Source organism: Gouania willdenowi, chromosome 13 (genome assembly GCF_900634775.1).
Source record: "Gouania willdenowi chromosome 13, fGouWil2.1, whole genome shotgun sequence".
Classification (NCBI taxonomy): Eukaryota; Metazoa; Chordata; class Actinopteri; order Blenniiformes; family Gobiesocidae; genus Gouania; species Gouania willdenowi.
The window spans coordinates 23,912,858-23,930,558 of NC_041056.1; the positions used below are offsets into that span (position 1 = coordinate 23,912,858).

Consider the following 17,701-nt stretch of genomic DNA (forward strand, 5'->3'; position numbering starts at 1 on the left):
TAAACTAAAACGAATGTACACCACCTCAGAACTTAACGTGAAAGACACCACATTTCCACAATCACTCCAGTTTCTGAACGTCTGGATTTTAATGTACGCATGTTTTTGGCGTACGTACCTTTTGTACATGAGGTCCCAGGTATTCAAAGGTAACAGGTTTAGCTTGTTTCCATGTAACAGTATTCTATACGTTCATGAAAATAGAAATAAAAGATATGGAATTTGCTGGTTTAAAAACCCTGTCTTATTATTAAATGACATTTGTTTTACTTTTTAATTTTTTACTTAAGTACACTGAGTAGCATGCACTTTTTTACTTTTACTCAAATAAGGTAAATAAAAGTCTTTATTAAGGCGAGGGTAGAAAAGATGCACCTGTGAATTAATCTTAAAATAAAATATAAAGTACTCAGGTATTGTGCTTTGATTAAACTGGATTAATTATACATATTTAGGTGACATCCAGGTCCCAGTTTTATCTAAGATATAGAGGTTGCCAATTGTGGTCACAATTTTCTAATTTGCTTAATATTAACACATCTATAATGTCGGTAAAAACAGATGTTAAAAAAAATATTGGTCAAATCTTGTCATCAGTGACAGTGTAAAATTTCTTAATGTTGTTTATCTGATTGTAAATGCATTTGGTTTTTTATTTCTAAACCGTTTTTTTTTTATTATTATTATTTATTAGGTGGAGGCTTTGTTTGAAATAAGCCCCTGTGGGTTTTTGCTGCCTCTTCCTGCACATATTGAATGTATTCTATTTGTGTGTGTGTGTGTGTGTGTGTGTGTATATATATATATATATATATATATATATATATATATATATATATATATGGCGAATGTAGGATGTAAACAGATCCAGAAGTGGGCGGTAGAGCAACAATAAGAATGCAACTCTCCAAAGAAGAAGACGAAGGCGGAAAAAGTAGTAGAAGAAGAATGAGAAGGTAGACGGCGAGTAGATGCTTAATGGTTAATGGCGGTCAAACCTCCTTTAGGAGAACATCTGCATCGTTTTTATCTTCCTAACAATGACCGTTCCACTCATCCCAGCCTCTGGGTAACACGGTCACCATGTGAACCGTTACACCAGCTCAGCACCACAGATGGCTCGTTGTACGAAGACTTCTCGAGATAGACTCGCGTGACGTCACACATCCGGGACATTTGACCTCGTAACTTGCCCCGCCATTTTGAGGGGTGACAACAACTACATTGTTGCTACTACTGAAAGCGACACACGAGCGCTCACATTTCTCTACCTGTTTGAGCCCCCGTTCAACGTTTATCATGCCTAAAAGTTGTGCTGCTATTGGATGCGGAAACCACTCGATGCAAGGCGAGAAGGTATCGTTTTTCTTGTTCCCAAAAGAGTCGGAGAAACGATCGAAATGGGCACAAGCTTTGAGAAGAGTCAACACCGACGGAACTCGATGGAGCCCCAAGTCTAAATGGACCTACCTTTGTGGTCAACATTTCATTACCGGTAAGGTCCTCACTAACTTCTTAGCATCTTTTTCATGTTGTCCGGGATTTGTCATGTTGTTAAATTGATGTGTGTGACAGTGAGTGTGCCCCCATCCATAATTACATTTTAAATTACATAAGTAATTAATCATAGGCAGTGGTGTACTGTAGTCTATGTGATACTGATACGCCACTAAGAAAGCTCCAGAATTTCTGTATACCCACTACAAATTGTCCCGTGATACGTAACAGTGTATATATAAACCTAGCTAATTTCCCCCCCGATTTTTATTTCCAGAAACGCACACCACTAGTAGTACTAGTAGGAAGTATGTATTGCTATAAAAAAAGTGGGAGGTTTAATATTAGCACTATAATTAAGGCTAGCATACATCTGCAGCTGACTTTGTGCGTGTGTGGTCCCTCCCTACCGTCCATGCCTACCTAGGACTAGGCCTATTTAACTAAAATATACAGTATATTGCAGGGCTCGACACTAACTTATCCAGTGGTAGCACTGGTGCGACCAACTTTTTCAGTTGGTTGCACCAGCTCAAAATTTGGTCGCACCCTTTTTTTGAATATGGGGGTGGTTGCAGAAAGGCTGGACTTCAATTAACTTAACAGTAGCATGACCAACTTAGCATCTGCATTGCTTCACCTCATGGAATTAAATTCAGAGGGTCCAGCTCTTATAGTGGGGTCTCCTAACCCTTTTCCCCTGGTCAGGAGTCTGCACCCTTTACAAGGAAACATTTAACCTCATCTCACTTGGATTAAAGTCCTCCGAAAAAATTACCTTCTCAATGAAGACAATACAGTGACATAAATTATATTATATTCAGTTAAAATTATATGAAATAATGTTTGATTTAATTTGATTTGATTTATATTGATCATGTAAATGGAAACTTAAAAACAGTTTAAAATAAAATAAAATTGACATCAAGAAATGAAACAGTATCTTGCATCTTCAAATTGTTAGGCATCTCAGTTTACATGAATACATTGTTATATAAAGAAGAGATTTTTTAGTTAATGTATTTGAAAGGCTACAAAAAGTAACTTGAATTTGATAACACATGATCATGTGGTCAACACATGCTAATTGCTCATTTCTTGCCACACAAAGCATGCATATTTAACCAGCGCATTGGCGATTAAATGAGTCAGTCTCCACACAATTAAAATCTCTATTTTCTTCCAGAATAGTGTTTTGGTTGGTTTAATTATCTTACCAGTGATTTAAAACTTAAGGTTAGCCACAGGTGCAGGAAAGTTGATGGTCTGTAGATGTTGCAGGAGGTGAAGTAGGAAGGTGCTGAGTCATTGCACAATGTGATTTATTTCTTGGTTAACAAATTGTTCTTTGTTGTGATCTTCATTTTATTTGTCATTAATAGCTTCTGTAAAAAAATAATTATTCATTTCAATAGTTATTTATTTTATTTATTTTTTTAAAGGTATAAGGAGCCAATGCAAAAATGTCAAAGGGCCACATTAAGCCCCAGAGCTGGTGGTTGCAGACCACTGCTCTGGAAGAACCACAGCTGAACATCTGGCCTGGCATCATAGTCCATCAGTTCTGGCCCCTCAACGCTGATTCTGATGCACTTGTACGATCTATCACAGCGCTCGGCACATTCTTCCTTTTTACTGCTGCCCTCAATGTGAGCACGCACTCAGTGAAGGGCTCGTTATGCCTTGCTCCGTTTGCTGACCGCGCGCACACCAAAGGAGCACATTGGTGTTTATACTCTGTGCATTCACCGTTGCATTACCCGCAGCCAAGTTGAGAGCATGCACCGTCTCCTCACCCGCAGCGCGGAGTGAGAGGGAGAGAGAGAAGGAGAAAGAAGTGCACTCTGCGGGACGTGACGGAGCGCACAGCCGCTCCGTCCAAAAATAAGGTCACCTATACGCACTCGCACAGATGCGACCAGATTAAATTTTCACTCGCACACACTGAAAACATACGCGCATTTGCAACCATTTTGGTCGCAGTCTCGAGCCCTGTATTGTAATTAAATATATGAATATTTTGCCTTTTTGTTGATGAAAGCATTGCTACCATGTCCATGATTATTATTTATTCTTTGCTAATTTTATATTTTTAGGCAAACCACATTCAGAGCCTGACCATCCAGATTATATACCTTCAGTGTTTTTATACACTGCTGCTTCTACTACACCAAGGACAACAGCAAAGAAGATCGATAGGTTTAATCGACGACTGAAAAGGGTGGCAATACAAATGAGTCAACACTTTGTGGATTCTGCCTCAGGATCAACACAGAGGGTAAATAAACGGCAAAGACTAGATAAATCACCTTCCCTGAGTATCCCACAACCCTAATCCCAACTACCCCAATGAGTGATGTGGAGTTTCTCACTCCAAGATCTTAACCAACAGATGCATCTGCAGTAAATAATGATATATTAATGATATATATTTTATTGGGACTACAGAATCAAATCTATTTAAATAATATATACAAAAATGCTTGTCAGTTTGTATGAAATAAAGTAATGCTGAGTTTAGACAAGTTCTATTTCTTTTTCATTTTTTTCTTGCAATATTTGTAATACCACACACCTTTGGGCACAGTTTTTCTCAGGGATGCACTGAATATTCGGTAACCAAATATATTCGGCTGAATATTGCAAAAAGAGCCACATTCGGCGTTTGGTGGAGTGAGTTAAAAGCAAGGCCGAATAGTAGCGTATGATGCAATCAAACAACGTGCAACGATTTTGAGTCAGAAAAGTGTGTGCTCGTTGCTGCAGAACCATAGCAGCAGCAGCTCTTCCTTTCAGCACACAAACATAGCCAGACTCTCTCTTTTCCGCTTACCGCTCTCCATCGTCCGTCACTGCTTAAAAGTTGTTAGCACTGTGAGCCACAAATCCGTAAACATCCCCATCGTTTCCTCCTCATTTCACAAGTGATGACAGATCTTGTTGCATAGGCTGGTGTAGCATTAGCTACAGCTGATGTGTGAGCACAATGGCTGTGGCTCCAAGCAGTGACTCCCAACACGAACGGCAGCAGAAAAAGTAGTGCAGTTTGTATTTATATATATATATGGCAGCAAAGTATAATATACACTATATTAAACCTCATTGTTTGTTTTAGCTGGTAAATAGTTGGAGAGGGAGGAGCTCACGTTCTCGGAGGCGTGTTAGGTGACGTCACCTACCAACGTGGGCAAAATCCAAATCGCCCGTTTGGAGCTGACTTTTTACAAAATGTGGAATAACAAGGGAGGGAGGAAACAAAACTTTTTCAACTTTGGACCTCTGAATGAGGCTAAAGGGATGGGATGTATATAACTGTAGCAAAACCATTATAAAGTGATTTTTTTTTTTCCCTTCATACACTGGGTTCTTGGGTGTGTATGTGGGGGTCGGTGGCTGCCTCTCGGTTTGGGATCTTGGGGACGTCTGGGGGGCTGCTCGGCCGTGGGGGGGGTGGCCTGGGGCTCCCTGGCCCCCTCTCTTTCTGCTGGTCTGGGGGCATCTCTGGGTCTGGGGCAGCGCCTGGGTTTGCAGTAGCGGTTCTTGCACATACATTGGTCTATGATGCACTGGCATGCCTTGGGATGTTGGATCAAACTCGTACTGGGCTTAATCTCAAACACGTTGATCCCAACTACCTGTTTTAGGTCCTCTGTCCACAGCCACCACCATTATACCTAAGCTTCATGCTTGTCACTACATTACACAACACAATAAGCACAATATGCACAACTACAACTTCACATCTCACTCTCACTTTTAAATAATCAACTCTTCCCCACCCTTTCCATTTCCTACCTTGACTCTCTCTTCGTTTTTTTTTTTTAAGTTCAATTGTTAAGGCACAAAATACATTTTCAGTTACACTTTTAAAAAGAAAAAGAACTATTATGCAGTTTTGTATTGTTTACTATAGAACCAGAATTTAAATAAGCTCCTTTTTCATTTGTGTTATTCCTTTATTTATTTCATTCAAGATTTATTTTTAGTTAAATTGCATTGTTTTGAATAGTTTATCAAGGGATTCTTTTGACAATGAAAAATAGTATAGTATTTTCCCAAAAAAAATAAAGGAATATTTTTCAGTCATTTATATACAGTCCCATTTGTCAATAAATCATGAGAGAATCGTATCGTGAATCGAATCGTATTGGGAGTTGAGTGAATCGTTCCATCCCTAATATCTTCTCTTTAATACAGTATTTCTTACGCTTCCTTAGGAAGGGCTGGTGATGGTAAAAACATACCAAAGACAGAGTAAATGTGACCATGTACTGCTTCACAGGCATTGGACCGGTTGTTAGAGCCACTATGTTTACCATGGACAACATATGTATTCCTATTTTCCAGAGTTTTATTGGACATTATTTACCAGCATTTGGTTTATCCTGCATTCAGCTAGACAAAAGCTCTGCTCAGAAAACCTTGGAAACCAGTACTGTTCATATAGATCATTGCTACATATGTTCCTGTTCATATAGATCTATGCTACATACGTTCCTGTTCATATAGATCTATGCTACATATGTTCCCGTTTATATAGATCCATGCTACATATGTTCCTGTTCTGATAGATCTATGCTACACATGTTCCTGTTCTGATCTATCCTGACATGTGGACAATGAGCTTTTGATTCCATGTTGACCTTATGTTTAAATCTTCTTCTGTGAATAATTGCAGTTGATAAAGGAGGTCATGACTGAACAAAGCCAGGAGGCAAAGCACACTGACAGAGAACCTGAGGAGGTAACATCACAGATCTATTACCTTGTTTATGCTAATTTCTCTAACCTACATATTTCTACAGCTGCTCACGCTCATCATTAACTGATTAAATATATTTACTGTTTCCCAGAAACTGGAAATAAAAGCTTTGTTCCAGACCAAGAGGATTCCAGCCAACGTCCTGTATGGTATTGAAGTTTACTTTTATTTTGAAATTAATCAGAAATGACTTCTAACACAATGTTGTTCAAGTCTTTGCTCTTCACCTGTTCATACTGTGCTGTGTATCAATACTGCAGTGATAAACACATGAGAACTTCCACTGCTTCTGGGTCGTATTCTCAGCAAGCATTGAATATTTCCACTGCTATGCTGACGACACACAACTCTATCTTCAAGTCACTTCCTCCTGCCCCCCCTCTACCATGGCTGCTCACCTCAGCTCCTGCCTGGAGGAGATAGGGGCGTGGATGAGTCAAAACTTCCTGCAACTAAATGGCTCAAAAACTGAAGCCATTCAAACTGGAACCTCTCATCAACTCTGCTCCTCCCCAATCACCTCTTTCATTTTCTTGACAGACCATTCCCCTCTTTCCCTCTGTCACAAACCTGGGGGTTAAATTTGACCCCCACCTTTCCTTCGACAAACATGTCAACTCCATGTGCAAAACTGCATTCTTTCACCTCCGTACCAATTCCAAACTGCGCTGCCCCACCCCTTCCTGCTGCAGAGAAGTTCGTCCACGCCTTTGTCTCCTCCAGCCTGGACTTGTGTAACGCACTCCTCATCAGGTTCCTCTGCTGGAGCCTTCAAAAGCTCCAGTATGTTCTGAACAGTGCTGCCAGGGTCCTGATGAGGGTGCCAAAACATGAGGACATCACCCCCATCCCCCGTACTCTGCACTGGCTCCCCATTTAGTCCCACATAGAATACAAGATCCTCCCTCACACCCATCACTGTCTACTACAGGGGTTACTTTGAGAGAGAGAGAGGAAAATTAATCAATGTGAGCATGGAAAATTAGGGTTTCATAATGTTTATTTTTAGTTAAAAGTGATAATTATAAAAATTATGATTGAAATTATATTGATAAGAACATGAAATAAAGAGTCTTGGTCCCACACTAGGTGGGAGATGACTGCAAATGATAAAAACTATAGAAATATATCTGTTCTTTAGGCACAAAATCAGTGTTTTTCAAACTTGGGATCGTGACCTCTTGTGGGGTTGTCTGGAATTTAAATGAAGTTTATACACAATTACAACAAAATCAAACTCTTTTTTTTGTTTCCTGTAAAGGAGAATCCACTCATGCGCTGCAGCTCCAGGATCATCTCCACATAAAGAAGGAAGAGGAAGAACTGTGGGAAAATATGGAGGAAAAGCAGGAGACGGATATCACGGCTGTTACTGTGAAGAGTGAAGATGAAGAGGAGGAATCTCAGTGTTCTCTGCTACACTGGAGACAAAGTGAGAACATCAAAGGAGAACCTGCAGCTCAGCTAAACTCATGAAAGTAGAACCAAATGGAGACATCAGTGAAGGCCCAGAAGCAGCAAACACTTGTACACAACAAGACACTGATGGAGAGGAAACAGACTGCTGACTTCTGATATATGATTGCACATCTTGTGTTTTTTAATGAGTTTCCAAGAGAAGAATCACAAGTTTAATTTTTAATAAATGTTAATTTTTTTGCCTTAAATTTTTGTCAAACTTTTGTCCAAAAGGCCTAAAAATAAAGTATTGTCAAGACCACATTAAGCTAACTACAGTAATCCCAGCAACATTCTTCTGCTGAAGAAACTGCTGAAGACTACACTTTACAGAAAATCTTTTAGTTAACTGGATTTTAATTTTTATTTGTCCTTTAATGTTGCTGTTCTTATGATATTTATGCACTCTTGTTTTATTATTCTATTGTGTTGCACTTGTACTTTTACCACAGCTCTGTACAGCACTTTGTGATTTTATCTGCAAAAAACGCTTTATAAATAAACTACTTACTTCTTATCTTCTTTTTTTAATAATCTGTTAAGGTTTAATTTATTCAGACAACTGTTCCTTAGGATATCCACTTTGATCTCCTAAAGTGTACAGAGAAAGACCGCAGGAACTGGGATGCTATTTGGAAAAGTTTTGGTTTATTGGTGGTGCAGATCCACACGAGTTGGCTCCCTCGTCTTGGATCAATGACGACCCGGAGAATCTCCGTTTATTGCGTATCCTGATATCATCGACTACCTGGTTTTATCTCTAATCCAATCTGAGTCATCCTTTTGATAAAGGTCAGACATTTTACCTGGAATGCAATGAGAAATGCAGTACATTTTAGCTCTACATTTTAAGAACTGTGTTGCTACTGTAGCAGGCTATTAAATGTGATTATATTAAGACAATAATGCCACATGCAGTAGCTTGATATGAATTATATTATCGTCGCACTAGAACATTAGTTAAAAGCTGCTGCTATCAATAATTCACTTACCTGACAAGAAATGGGCCGAACAAATTTGGATGTTAAGATTTTTGCCTTTTATATCTTGGTTTAGCTTTGCTAACCACAAGCTCCTCCTTTCCTCTGATAACTTATTGTTCTCCCTGATTTGTTGTGACTTTTAACAGTCTATAAAATTCCATGTTTTTCACGGTCTGACAGATTTTTACAGACAAAAACACAGCAATAATTCACCATTTCCTTTTGTTTGACGTTTGGGATCTGCTTTGTTTACCTGCTGAGTACCTCCAATATGGCGACTTCCGGTTTGATGACGCGCTGTGAAAACCCTGTAAAGTTACATGGTTACCAGTTTATAAATATTGTTTTATTATTGTGAATAGTTCCTGTTATGAATGAACATATATGTACATTTGAATGAGGTAACCTTTTAAAAATAATAAAAAATACAACTTTTTCTAAAAATGAAACGCAGGTTAGATAATAATAAAAGTATTTTTTATTTTTTTTTTAAAGTGCCTTTCAGGCCACCCACGGACACTTTACAGTAAAAATGGAATAATACAAAAAAGAAAAGAATAAAGAGGAGAATTATGGAATTACAGAGAATATGTAGATCATGTGAATTAGTAAAGTATGTACTATAATTTCAGTAGTAAAAATAATAAATTCCCCCTCACTAAATCAGACATATCTCCAAAAATATTCATATGATCAAACAAAAAAATTACAGTGCGTTTATTGAATAATTATAGAACAATTGGTAAACATTTCAGATTTTTTTTTAGACTATTTGTTGAATTGACATGAAATGACCCAACATCCTCTTTGAACTTGTGGGCCATTTTTTTATTCTCACTAAAGTTTGTGCAAAACAAGGATTCTGGCATCACTGGTGCAAAAAGGGACAAAGGCTTATAGCAATATTAGCATGTGACCCACTTTAGTCCGTCGCTCTCTGAGGGACAGCACGTGTGAGTGAGTTCTGCAGTGTGGCTTGTTTAGGGGCTGGTCTGGGGTTGTAGCAGCAGCGATAACAACAGGGCTCACACTTTAACACAGTGCAGATGTAGTCACCACGTTTTGCGTGCTGCAGCGTACGTTTGTTCCAACTTCTAATCAGAATATATGCTAACACAGCCATGTGTTTACTTCAACGTGCAGTTTATTGGGCCGGCCCAATAACAAAAGCATGTGAATAACTGAAGAAAGACTCAATGTTCATCAGCTGCTCTGCACCAAAACAAGACAAGTTTACCATTTTAAAACATCTAATACTGTTATTTGAAGCATGGAGTACTTTCTTTATAACTTCAACTAGCATTTTTAGCAGAAAAGAAAAGAAAAATATCACTGTTTTCTCATAAATCTAAAGTGTTTGTGCTTGTTTTGACGTGTAGCGTCACACATGCATAAATATCAGTGCACACACCCATTCACTCATACTCGTATCCAAAATGTCATTTTCATAATTATTACATTCATTAGTCTTATATGTAACTTAGAGCTGAGTCCAATGATGTGAATAATGAGTGTAGAGACGTCTGATGGTCCTGGTTGTGTTCAGGGTTGCCTGCAGATGTTCCTGATGAGGAGACAGATATCACGGCTGTTACTGTGAAGATGAAGAGGAGAGAGCTCAGTGTTCTCTGCTACACTGGAGACAAAGTGAGGAGAACATCAAAGTAGAACCTGCAACCTGCAGCTCAGCTAAACTCATGAAAGTAGAACCAAATGGAGACATCAGTGAAGGCCCAGAAGCAGCAAACACTTGTACACAACAAGACACTGATGGAGAGGAAACAGACTGCTCTGACACTGAAGACAGTGAGGATTGGAGGGAATCTTTGTCCCAGTCTGAAGCTCAGCATGAACACATGAGCTGTGAGAGCTTTCAAACATCTGAGATTAGGACTGAGAACAACACCAAAGGAACATCACACAACAGGGAGAAACGCTTTGGTTGTGACGTGTGTGGGAAACGATTTAGACACAGAGGACATATGAAGATCCACGCGAGAATTCACACAGGAGAGAAACCCTTTTGTTGTGACGTTTGCGGTAAAGACTTTAATAGCAAGTCTGATCAGAATCAACACATAAAAATCCACACTGGAGAGAAACCTTTTGGAAAATGGCCACCAAAAGTGGCCAAAGCAAAATCTTGAGGTGGTCCCAATCCAAAATTGATCTGAAATATCAGTCAATGTTGCTAAACTAAAACGTATGTACGCCACCTCAGGACTTAACGTGAAAGACACCACATTTCCACAATCACTCCAGTTTCTGAACGTCTGGATTTTGATGTACGCATGTTTTTGGCGTACGTACCTTTTGTACATGAGGTCCCAGATATTCAAAGGTAACAGGTTTAGCTTGTTTCCATGTAACAGTATTCTATACGTTCATGAAAATAGAAATAAAAGATATGGAATTTGCTGGTTTAAAAACCCTGTCTTATTATTAAACGACATTTGTTTTACTTTTTAATTTTTTAAGTACACTGAGTAGCATGCACTTTTTTACTTTTACTCAAATAAGGTAAATAAAAGTCTTTATTAAGGCGAGGGTAGAAATGATGCACCTGTGAATTAATCTTAAAATAAAATATAAAGTACTCAGGTATTGTGCTTTGATTAAACTGGATTAATTATACATATTTAGGTGACATCCAGGTCCCAGTTTTATCTAAGATATAGAGGTTGCCAATTGTGGTCACAATTTTCTAATTTGCTTAATATTAACACATCTATAATGTCGGCAACAACAGTTGTTAAAAAATAAATAAAAATATTGGTCAAATCTTGACATCAGTAACAGTGCAAAGTTTCTTAATGTTGTTTATCTGATTGTAAATGCATGTGAATTTTTATTTCTAAACGTTTTTTTTTAAAATTATTATTAGGTGGAGGCTTTGTTTGAAATAAGCCCCTGTGGGTTTTTTCTTCCTGCACATATTGAATGTATTCTATTTGTGTTGTTGTTGTTCTTTGAATCATTTGCTAAATAAATACAAAGTGCATTAAACAAGAGGACAACTTGGAGAACTCAGGACAGACTGGCTGTGGTGGGACTGGGAATGAGACACTAACTGGGCTGATACAGACCTGGCGAATGTAGGAAGTAAACATATCCAGAAGAGGGCGGTAGAGCAACAATAATAATGTAAAGCAGCCGATAAACTCCAAATAAGAAGAAGACGAAGGCGGAAAAAGCAGTAGAAAGAAGATGAGAAGGAGGAGGAGGAGGCGAGATGATGCTCTCCGTTTTTAAAGCTGATTAATGGCGGTCAAACCTCCTTTAGGAGAACATCTGCACCGTTTTTATCTTCCTAACAATGACCGTTCCACTCATCCCAGCCTCAGGGTAACACGGTCACCAGGTGAACCGTTACACCAGCTCAGCACCACAGATGGCTCGAGACTTTGTAGCTAGCACTAGCAGCTCACTGTACGAAGCGTGACGTCACACATCCGGGACATTTGACCTCGTAACTCGCCCCGCCATTTTGAGGGGTGACAACAACTACATTATTGCTACTACTGAAAGCGATACACAAGCTCTCACATTTCTCTACCTGTTTGAGCCCCCGTTCAACGTTTATCATGACTAAAAGTTGTGCTGCTATTGGATGCGGAAACCACTCGATGCAAGGCGAGAAGGTATCGTTTTTCTTGTTCCTAACATTGGTACAAGCTTTGAGAAGAGTCAACACCAGTGTATATAAACCGAGCTAATTCAATATATATTTTAATTAAATATGTGAATATTTTGCCTTTTTGTTGATGAATACATAGCTACCATGTCCATGATTATTTATTCTTTGCTAATTTTATATTTTTTAGGCAAACCACATTCAGAGCCTGACCATCCAGATTATATACCTTCAGTGTTTTTGTACACTGCTGCTTCTACTACACCAAGGACAACAGCAAAGAAGATCGATAGGTTTAATTGACTGAAAAGGGTGGCGACACAGATGAGTCAACACTTTGTGGATTCTGCCTCCGGATCAACACAGAGGGTAAATAAACGGCAAAGACTAGATAAATCACCTTCCGTGAGTATCCCACAACCCTAATCCCAACTACCCCAATGTGTGATGTGGAGTTTCTCACTCCAAGATTTTAAACAACTGGTAGATCTGCAGTAAATAATGATACATTGTTGACAACTGACCAAGACACCCAAACAGAGCAGAGTCTAAAAGGTTGATTAATTGATACAATATCTATTTACACAATATGTACAAAAATGCTTGCCAATTTGTATGAAATACAGTAATGCTGAGTTTAGACAAGTTCTATTTTTCTTGACATCTTTCTCTTGCAATATTTACAATACCATACACCTTTGGGCACAGTTTTTCTTAGGGCTGCACCGAATATTTGGTAACCGAATAGCGTATGATGCAATCAAACAACGTGCAGTGATTTTGAGTCAGAAAAGTGTGTGTGTGTTGCTGCAGAACCAGAGCAGCAGCAGCAGCTCTTCCTTTCCGCACACAAACACAGCCAGACTCTCTCTTTTCCGCTTACCGCTCTCCATTGTTCGTCACTGCGTAAAAGTTGGAAGCCCTCCAATTCCACAACCTCCTCAGGTCACAAGCGATGTCGGGTCTTGTTGCATAGGCTGGTGTAGCATTAGCATGGAGTTGGAGAGGGAAGAGCTCACATTCTCGGAGGCGTGTTAGGTGATGTCACCTGCCAACGTGGGCAAAATCCAACTCGCCCGTTTGGAGCTGACTTTGTTTTTACAAAATGTGGAATAACAAGGGAGGGAGGAAACAGAACTTTTTCAACTTTGGCCCTCTGAATGAGGCTAAAGGGATGTATATCACTGAAGCACAACCATTATAAAGTAATTTTTTTTTCATCATATGCTGGGTCCTCAGCTGCTTGGGGCTTTCTCAGGTCCGTATGTGGGGGCGGTGGCCGCCTCTCAGCTTGGGATCTTGGGGGCTGCTCGGTCGTGGGAGGGTGGCCTGGGGCTCCCTGGCCCCCGCTCTTTCTGCTGGTCTGGGGCAGCGCCTGGGTTTGCAGTAGCGGTTCTTGCACATACATTGGTTTATGATGCACTGGCATGCCTTGGACTGTGGGATAAATATTTATCAGCAATTAGATTCTACTGTATTCGGCAAGACAAAAGCTCTGCTCCGAAAAACTTGGAAACCAGTTCTGTTCATATAGATCAATGCTACATATGTTCCTGTTCATATAGATCAATGCTACATATGTTCCTGTTCTTTTTTTTTTTTTTTTTTATTTATTTATTTTTTTTTAATTTTTTTTTTACCTTGTTTGCACATGCTGTTGAAGGTTAACACTACAAGAAGTGCAATCTTTTAACAGCAATGCATATTTTATTATTGCAATTAAATAAATGAATTTATTTCATTGCATAATTGTGACCATCACCAGCCCTCCCTAGGGAAGGGTAAATACTTTATTAAAGGGAGGATGTAAAAGAGAGAGGGCAGTGTTACACCAGGGTGAGGGGGGTGGGGGGGGGAGTTAACAGGGAGGAGGGATACAAGATAGGAAAACGAATGGGTGGGGAATAATCAATAAGTTTCAAGTGATGTGATGTGAAATTGTGGTTGTGTATGTTGTGCTTATTGTTGTGTTATCAAGCCAGTCTGGTGACCAGTGTGCGGCTTAGGAATAATGATGGTGGCTGTGAGCAGAGGAGGAAGTGAGTGGAAGTTACATAAAACAGGTATTTGGGAACAACGTGTCTATGGTTGAGCCCAGTATGAGTGTTATCCCGCAGCCCGAGGCCAGTGCGTCCATGACAAATGTGATTCCAAGAGCCGCTACTGCAAAACCCATAAGCCGCCCCCGGGCCCGAAGAAGCAGTCGGGCCAGCAGAAAGAGCGAGAGATCTAGGGGCCCCCGGCGACCACCCCACGGCCAAGCAGCCCCCCGAACGCCCCCAAGGTCCCAAGCCGAGAGGCTGCCATTGCCCCCCCCATACACACCCGAAAAGCCCCCAAGGAGCCAAGGACCCAGCGCACCACACCACCGACTCCAACCCCCAACCCCCAGGCCCCCCAGCCCCCCACCCCCCCACCACCACCCACACCCCCGCGCCCAGCCCCCCGAGGGGAGGGCCCAGAGAGCCCCCCGCCCGAGACCCCAGCGGAGGAGCCAAAGCCCACGCCCAGCAGACGACCAGAGCCACGCCGAACGGGCAGCCGGCGGGCCCCCGCTGGTGAGCCCAGAGCCAGCAAGGACCCGACCCCAGGCCAGGAGGACCCGGAATGGATGCAGCACCAGGAGCAGCCCGCCCAGGGCGAACGACCACACCCCAAGCCGCATACGGCACCAGGGGGCCGCTGGGAGTCCCCCCGCCGGTCCCCAGGCACCCCAACCTAGCCCCCCCGGGCGCCCCAGATGCTGATGCCGCCCGCGCCACGAGCTTCAGTTCTTTAAAGCCAGGGCCCCCTCCAGAGGCCAAGCCAGACCGCCCCGCCGGGATGTGGCCCCCTAATTTAACCCCGACACTCTGCCTCACGGGGGACTGCCCAAGCAGGGGCCGCACCAGAAGGTATGCAAGGGCGCGGCACGCGCCACCCGCCCCAGAAGACCCCCGCCAGGACCGGCCCGGCCAGCCGGCCAAGCACCCCGGGCCCCAGGAGCACCCCCAGGGACCAGGACCCCCCAAGGGCAAGCCCCCCGGGACGCGCCCCCCACCCCAGCCCAGGTCCCGGCCACAGCCCAGCAGGACCGCACAGCCCCAGACGGCACAAGGCCAGCAGCCCAGGGCCCGCCGCCCCCCGGACAGCGCAAGTTCCTGTTCTTATAGATCAATGCTACATATGTTCCTGTTCATATAGATCTATGCTACATACATTACTGTTCAAATAGATCTATGCTACATACCCTTCCTGTGTTCATATAGATCCATGCCTCATATGTTCCTGTTCTTATAGATCTATGCTACATATGTTCCTGTTCTGATCTATCCTGACATGTGGACAATGAGCTTTTGATTCCATGTTGACCTTATGTTTAAATCTTCTTCTGTGAATAATTGCAGTTGATAAAGGAGGTCATGACTGAACAAAGCCAGGAGGCAAAGCACACTGACAGAGAACCTGAGGAGGTAACATCACAGATCTATTACCTTGTTTATGCTAATTTCTCTAACCTACATATTTCTACAGCTGCTCACGCTCATCATTAACTGATTAAATATATTTACTGTTTCCCAGAAACTGGAAATAAAAGCTTTGTTCCAGACCAAGAGGATTCCAGCCAACGTCCTGTATGGTATTGAAGTTTACTTTTATTTTGAAATTAATCAGAAATGACTTCTAACACAATGTTGTTCAAATCTTTGCTCTTCACCTGTTCATACTGTGCTGTGTACCAATACTGCAGTGATAAACACATGAGAACTTCCACTGCTTCTGGGTCGTATTCTCAGCAAGCATTGAATATTTCCACTGCTATGCTGACGACACACAACTCTATCTTCAAGTCACTTCCTCCTGCCCCCCCTCTACCATGGCTGCTCGCCTCAGCTCCTGCCTGGAGGAGATAGGGGCGTGGATGAGTCAAAACTTCCTGCAACTAAATGGCTCAAAAACTGAAGCCATTCAAACTGGAACCTCTCATCAACTCTGCTCCTCCCCAATCACCTCTTTAATTTTCTGGACACACCATTCCCCTGTTTCCCTCTGTCACAAACCTGGGGGTTAAATTAGACCCCCACCTTTCCTTCGACAGTCATGTCACCTCCATCTGCAAAACTGCATTCTTTCACCTCCGTAGCAATTCCAAACTGTGCCGCCCCACCCCTTCCTGCTGCAGCGAAGTTCGTCCACGCCTTTGTCTCCTCCAGCCTGGACTTGTGTAACGCACTCCTCATCAGGTTCCTTGGCTGGAGCCTTAAAAAGCTCCAGTATGTTCAGAACAGTGCTGCCAGGGTCCTGATGAGGGTGCCAAAACATGAGGACATCGCCCCCATCCCCCGTACACTGCACTGGCTCCCCATTTAGTCCCACATAGAGTACAAGATCCTCCCTCACACCCATTACTGTCTACACGTATGCCCCCCCACTTAACTCACTGATCTGCTCACACTACACACCCCAACCAGGACCCAGTAAGGCCAACAGCACTGTCTGGTCATGCCCAGGACACGGCTCAAAACATTGTGCGACAGGGCCTTTGAAGCCCTGCAGACGGTGGACACTTAAGAAAGGACTTAAAACCCACCTTTTTACACTAGCTTTTTTTTAACTGCTAATGCCTGTCTTTTTAATATATGTTGTTTTGTATTGTTTTAATTCTGTCATCCAATGTAGCACTTTGAGATTTGGTGTCGAATGTAAAGTGCATTACAAATGAAATGTATTATTATTATTGTTATTATTATTATTGTTATTATTATTAATATTCACAACTGAATATCTACACTTTAATAAGTCTCTACAGACATTGTCAACATGTTCTGATTTTCTGTAACATCTACTGTTGTATCACAGTAACATGTTACAAATTACAAAGTATTCAAGGATTTTAATTGTCATGTGCATAACGTGTACATAATGAAATAATGTTTCCAAGTTCCCCGTTAAGCCCTTAATAATAAAATAGAGAAACAAATAAAATAGAAAAAACACTCGTAATATAATGGAATATATACAAAAATAAAACAAATATACAATAATATTCAAAACAATAGAACCCCAACAGCAGCAGCATTTAAAAGAATTACAACCCACAATGTGCAGGTGTTCTGAAATTTCTGTCTTTCTGTCTGTTTACTTTGAACAATAATGTGTAAATGAGTGACGCGATGGCACTACAGGGGTTACTTTGAGAGAGAGAGAGAGAGAGAGGAAAATTAATCAATGTGAGCATGTAAAATAAGGGTTTCGTAATGTTTATTTTTAGTTAAAAGTGATAATTATAAAAATGATGATGGAAATTATATTGATAAGAACATGAAATAAAAAGTCTTGGTCCCACACTAGGCAGGAGATGACCGCAAATGATAAAACTATAGAAAT

General features: G+C 41.2%; 2 protein-coding genes across 5 annotated transcripts in view; both read left to right on the plus strand.

The window, feature by feature from the left end:
• The first annotated feature begins 926 nt into the window (after window positions 1-926).
• Window positions 927-8,049, plus strand: LOC114474824 (THAP domain-containing protein 6-like). Of its 3 annotated transcripts, none has more exons than XM_028465365.1 (5): window positions 927-1,356; window positions 3,594-3,775; window positions 6,176-6,241; window positions 6,351-6,408; window positions 7,521-8,049. In XM_028465365.1, exons 1-5 carry the CDS (start codon window positions 1,326-1,328, stop codon window positions 7,733-7,735), a joined length of 552 nt encoding a protein of 183 aa, XP_028321166.1. In that variant the 5' UTR covers window positions 927-1,325; the 3' UTR covers window positions 7,736-8,049. The 3 variants fall into 3 exon arrangements, with proteins under 3 accessions (XP_028321166.1, XP_028321165.1, XP_028321167.1); XM_028465364.1 differs by having other exon boundaries at window positions 927-1,495; window positions 7,521-8,025; XM_028465366.1 differs by lacking the exon at window positions 7,521-8,049 and adding an exon at window positions 6,520-7,462 and having other exon boundaries at window positions 927-1,495.
• A 3,829-nt stretch (window positions 8,050-11,878) lies between these two features.
• Window positions 11,879-17,701, plus strand: part of LOC114474823 (gastrula zinc finger protein XlCGF7.1-like) — an 8,208-nt gene continuing 2,385 nt past the window's right edge. Inside the window, exons 1-4 of one of the 2 annotated variants that reach the window (XM_028465361.1) lie at window positions 11,879-12,341; window positions 12,525-12,739; window positions 15,721-15,786; window positions 15,896-15,953. In XM_028465361.1, the coding sequence (XP_028321162.1) occupies window positions 12,659-12,739; window positions 15,721-15,786; window positions 15,896-15,953 (205 nt within the window). In that variant the 5' untranslated portion in view covers window positions 11,879-12,341; window positions 12,525-12,658. The remainder of the gene's footprint in view (window positions 12,342-12,524; window positions 12,740-15,720; window positions 15,787-15,895; window positions 15,954-17,701) is intronic. The other variant, XM_028465362.1, reaches the window with a different exon arrangement.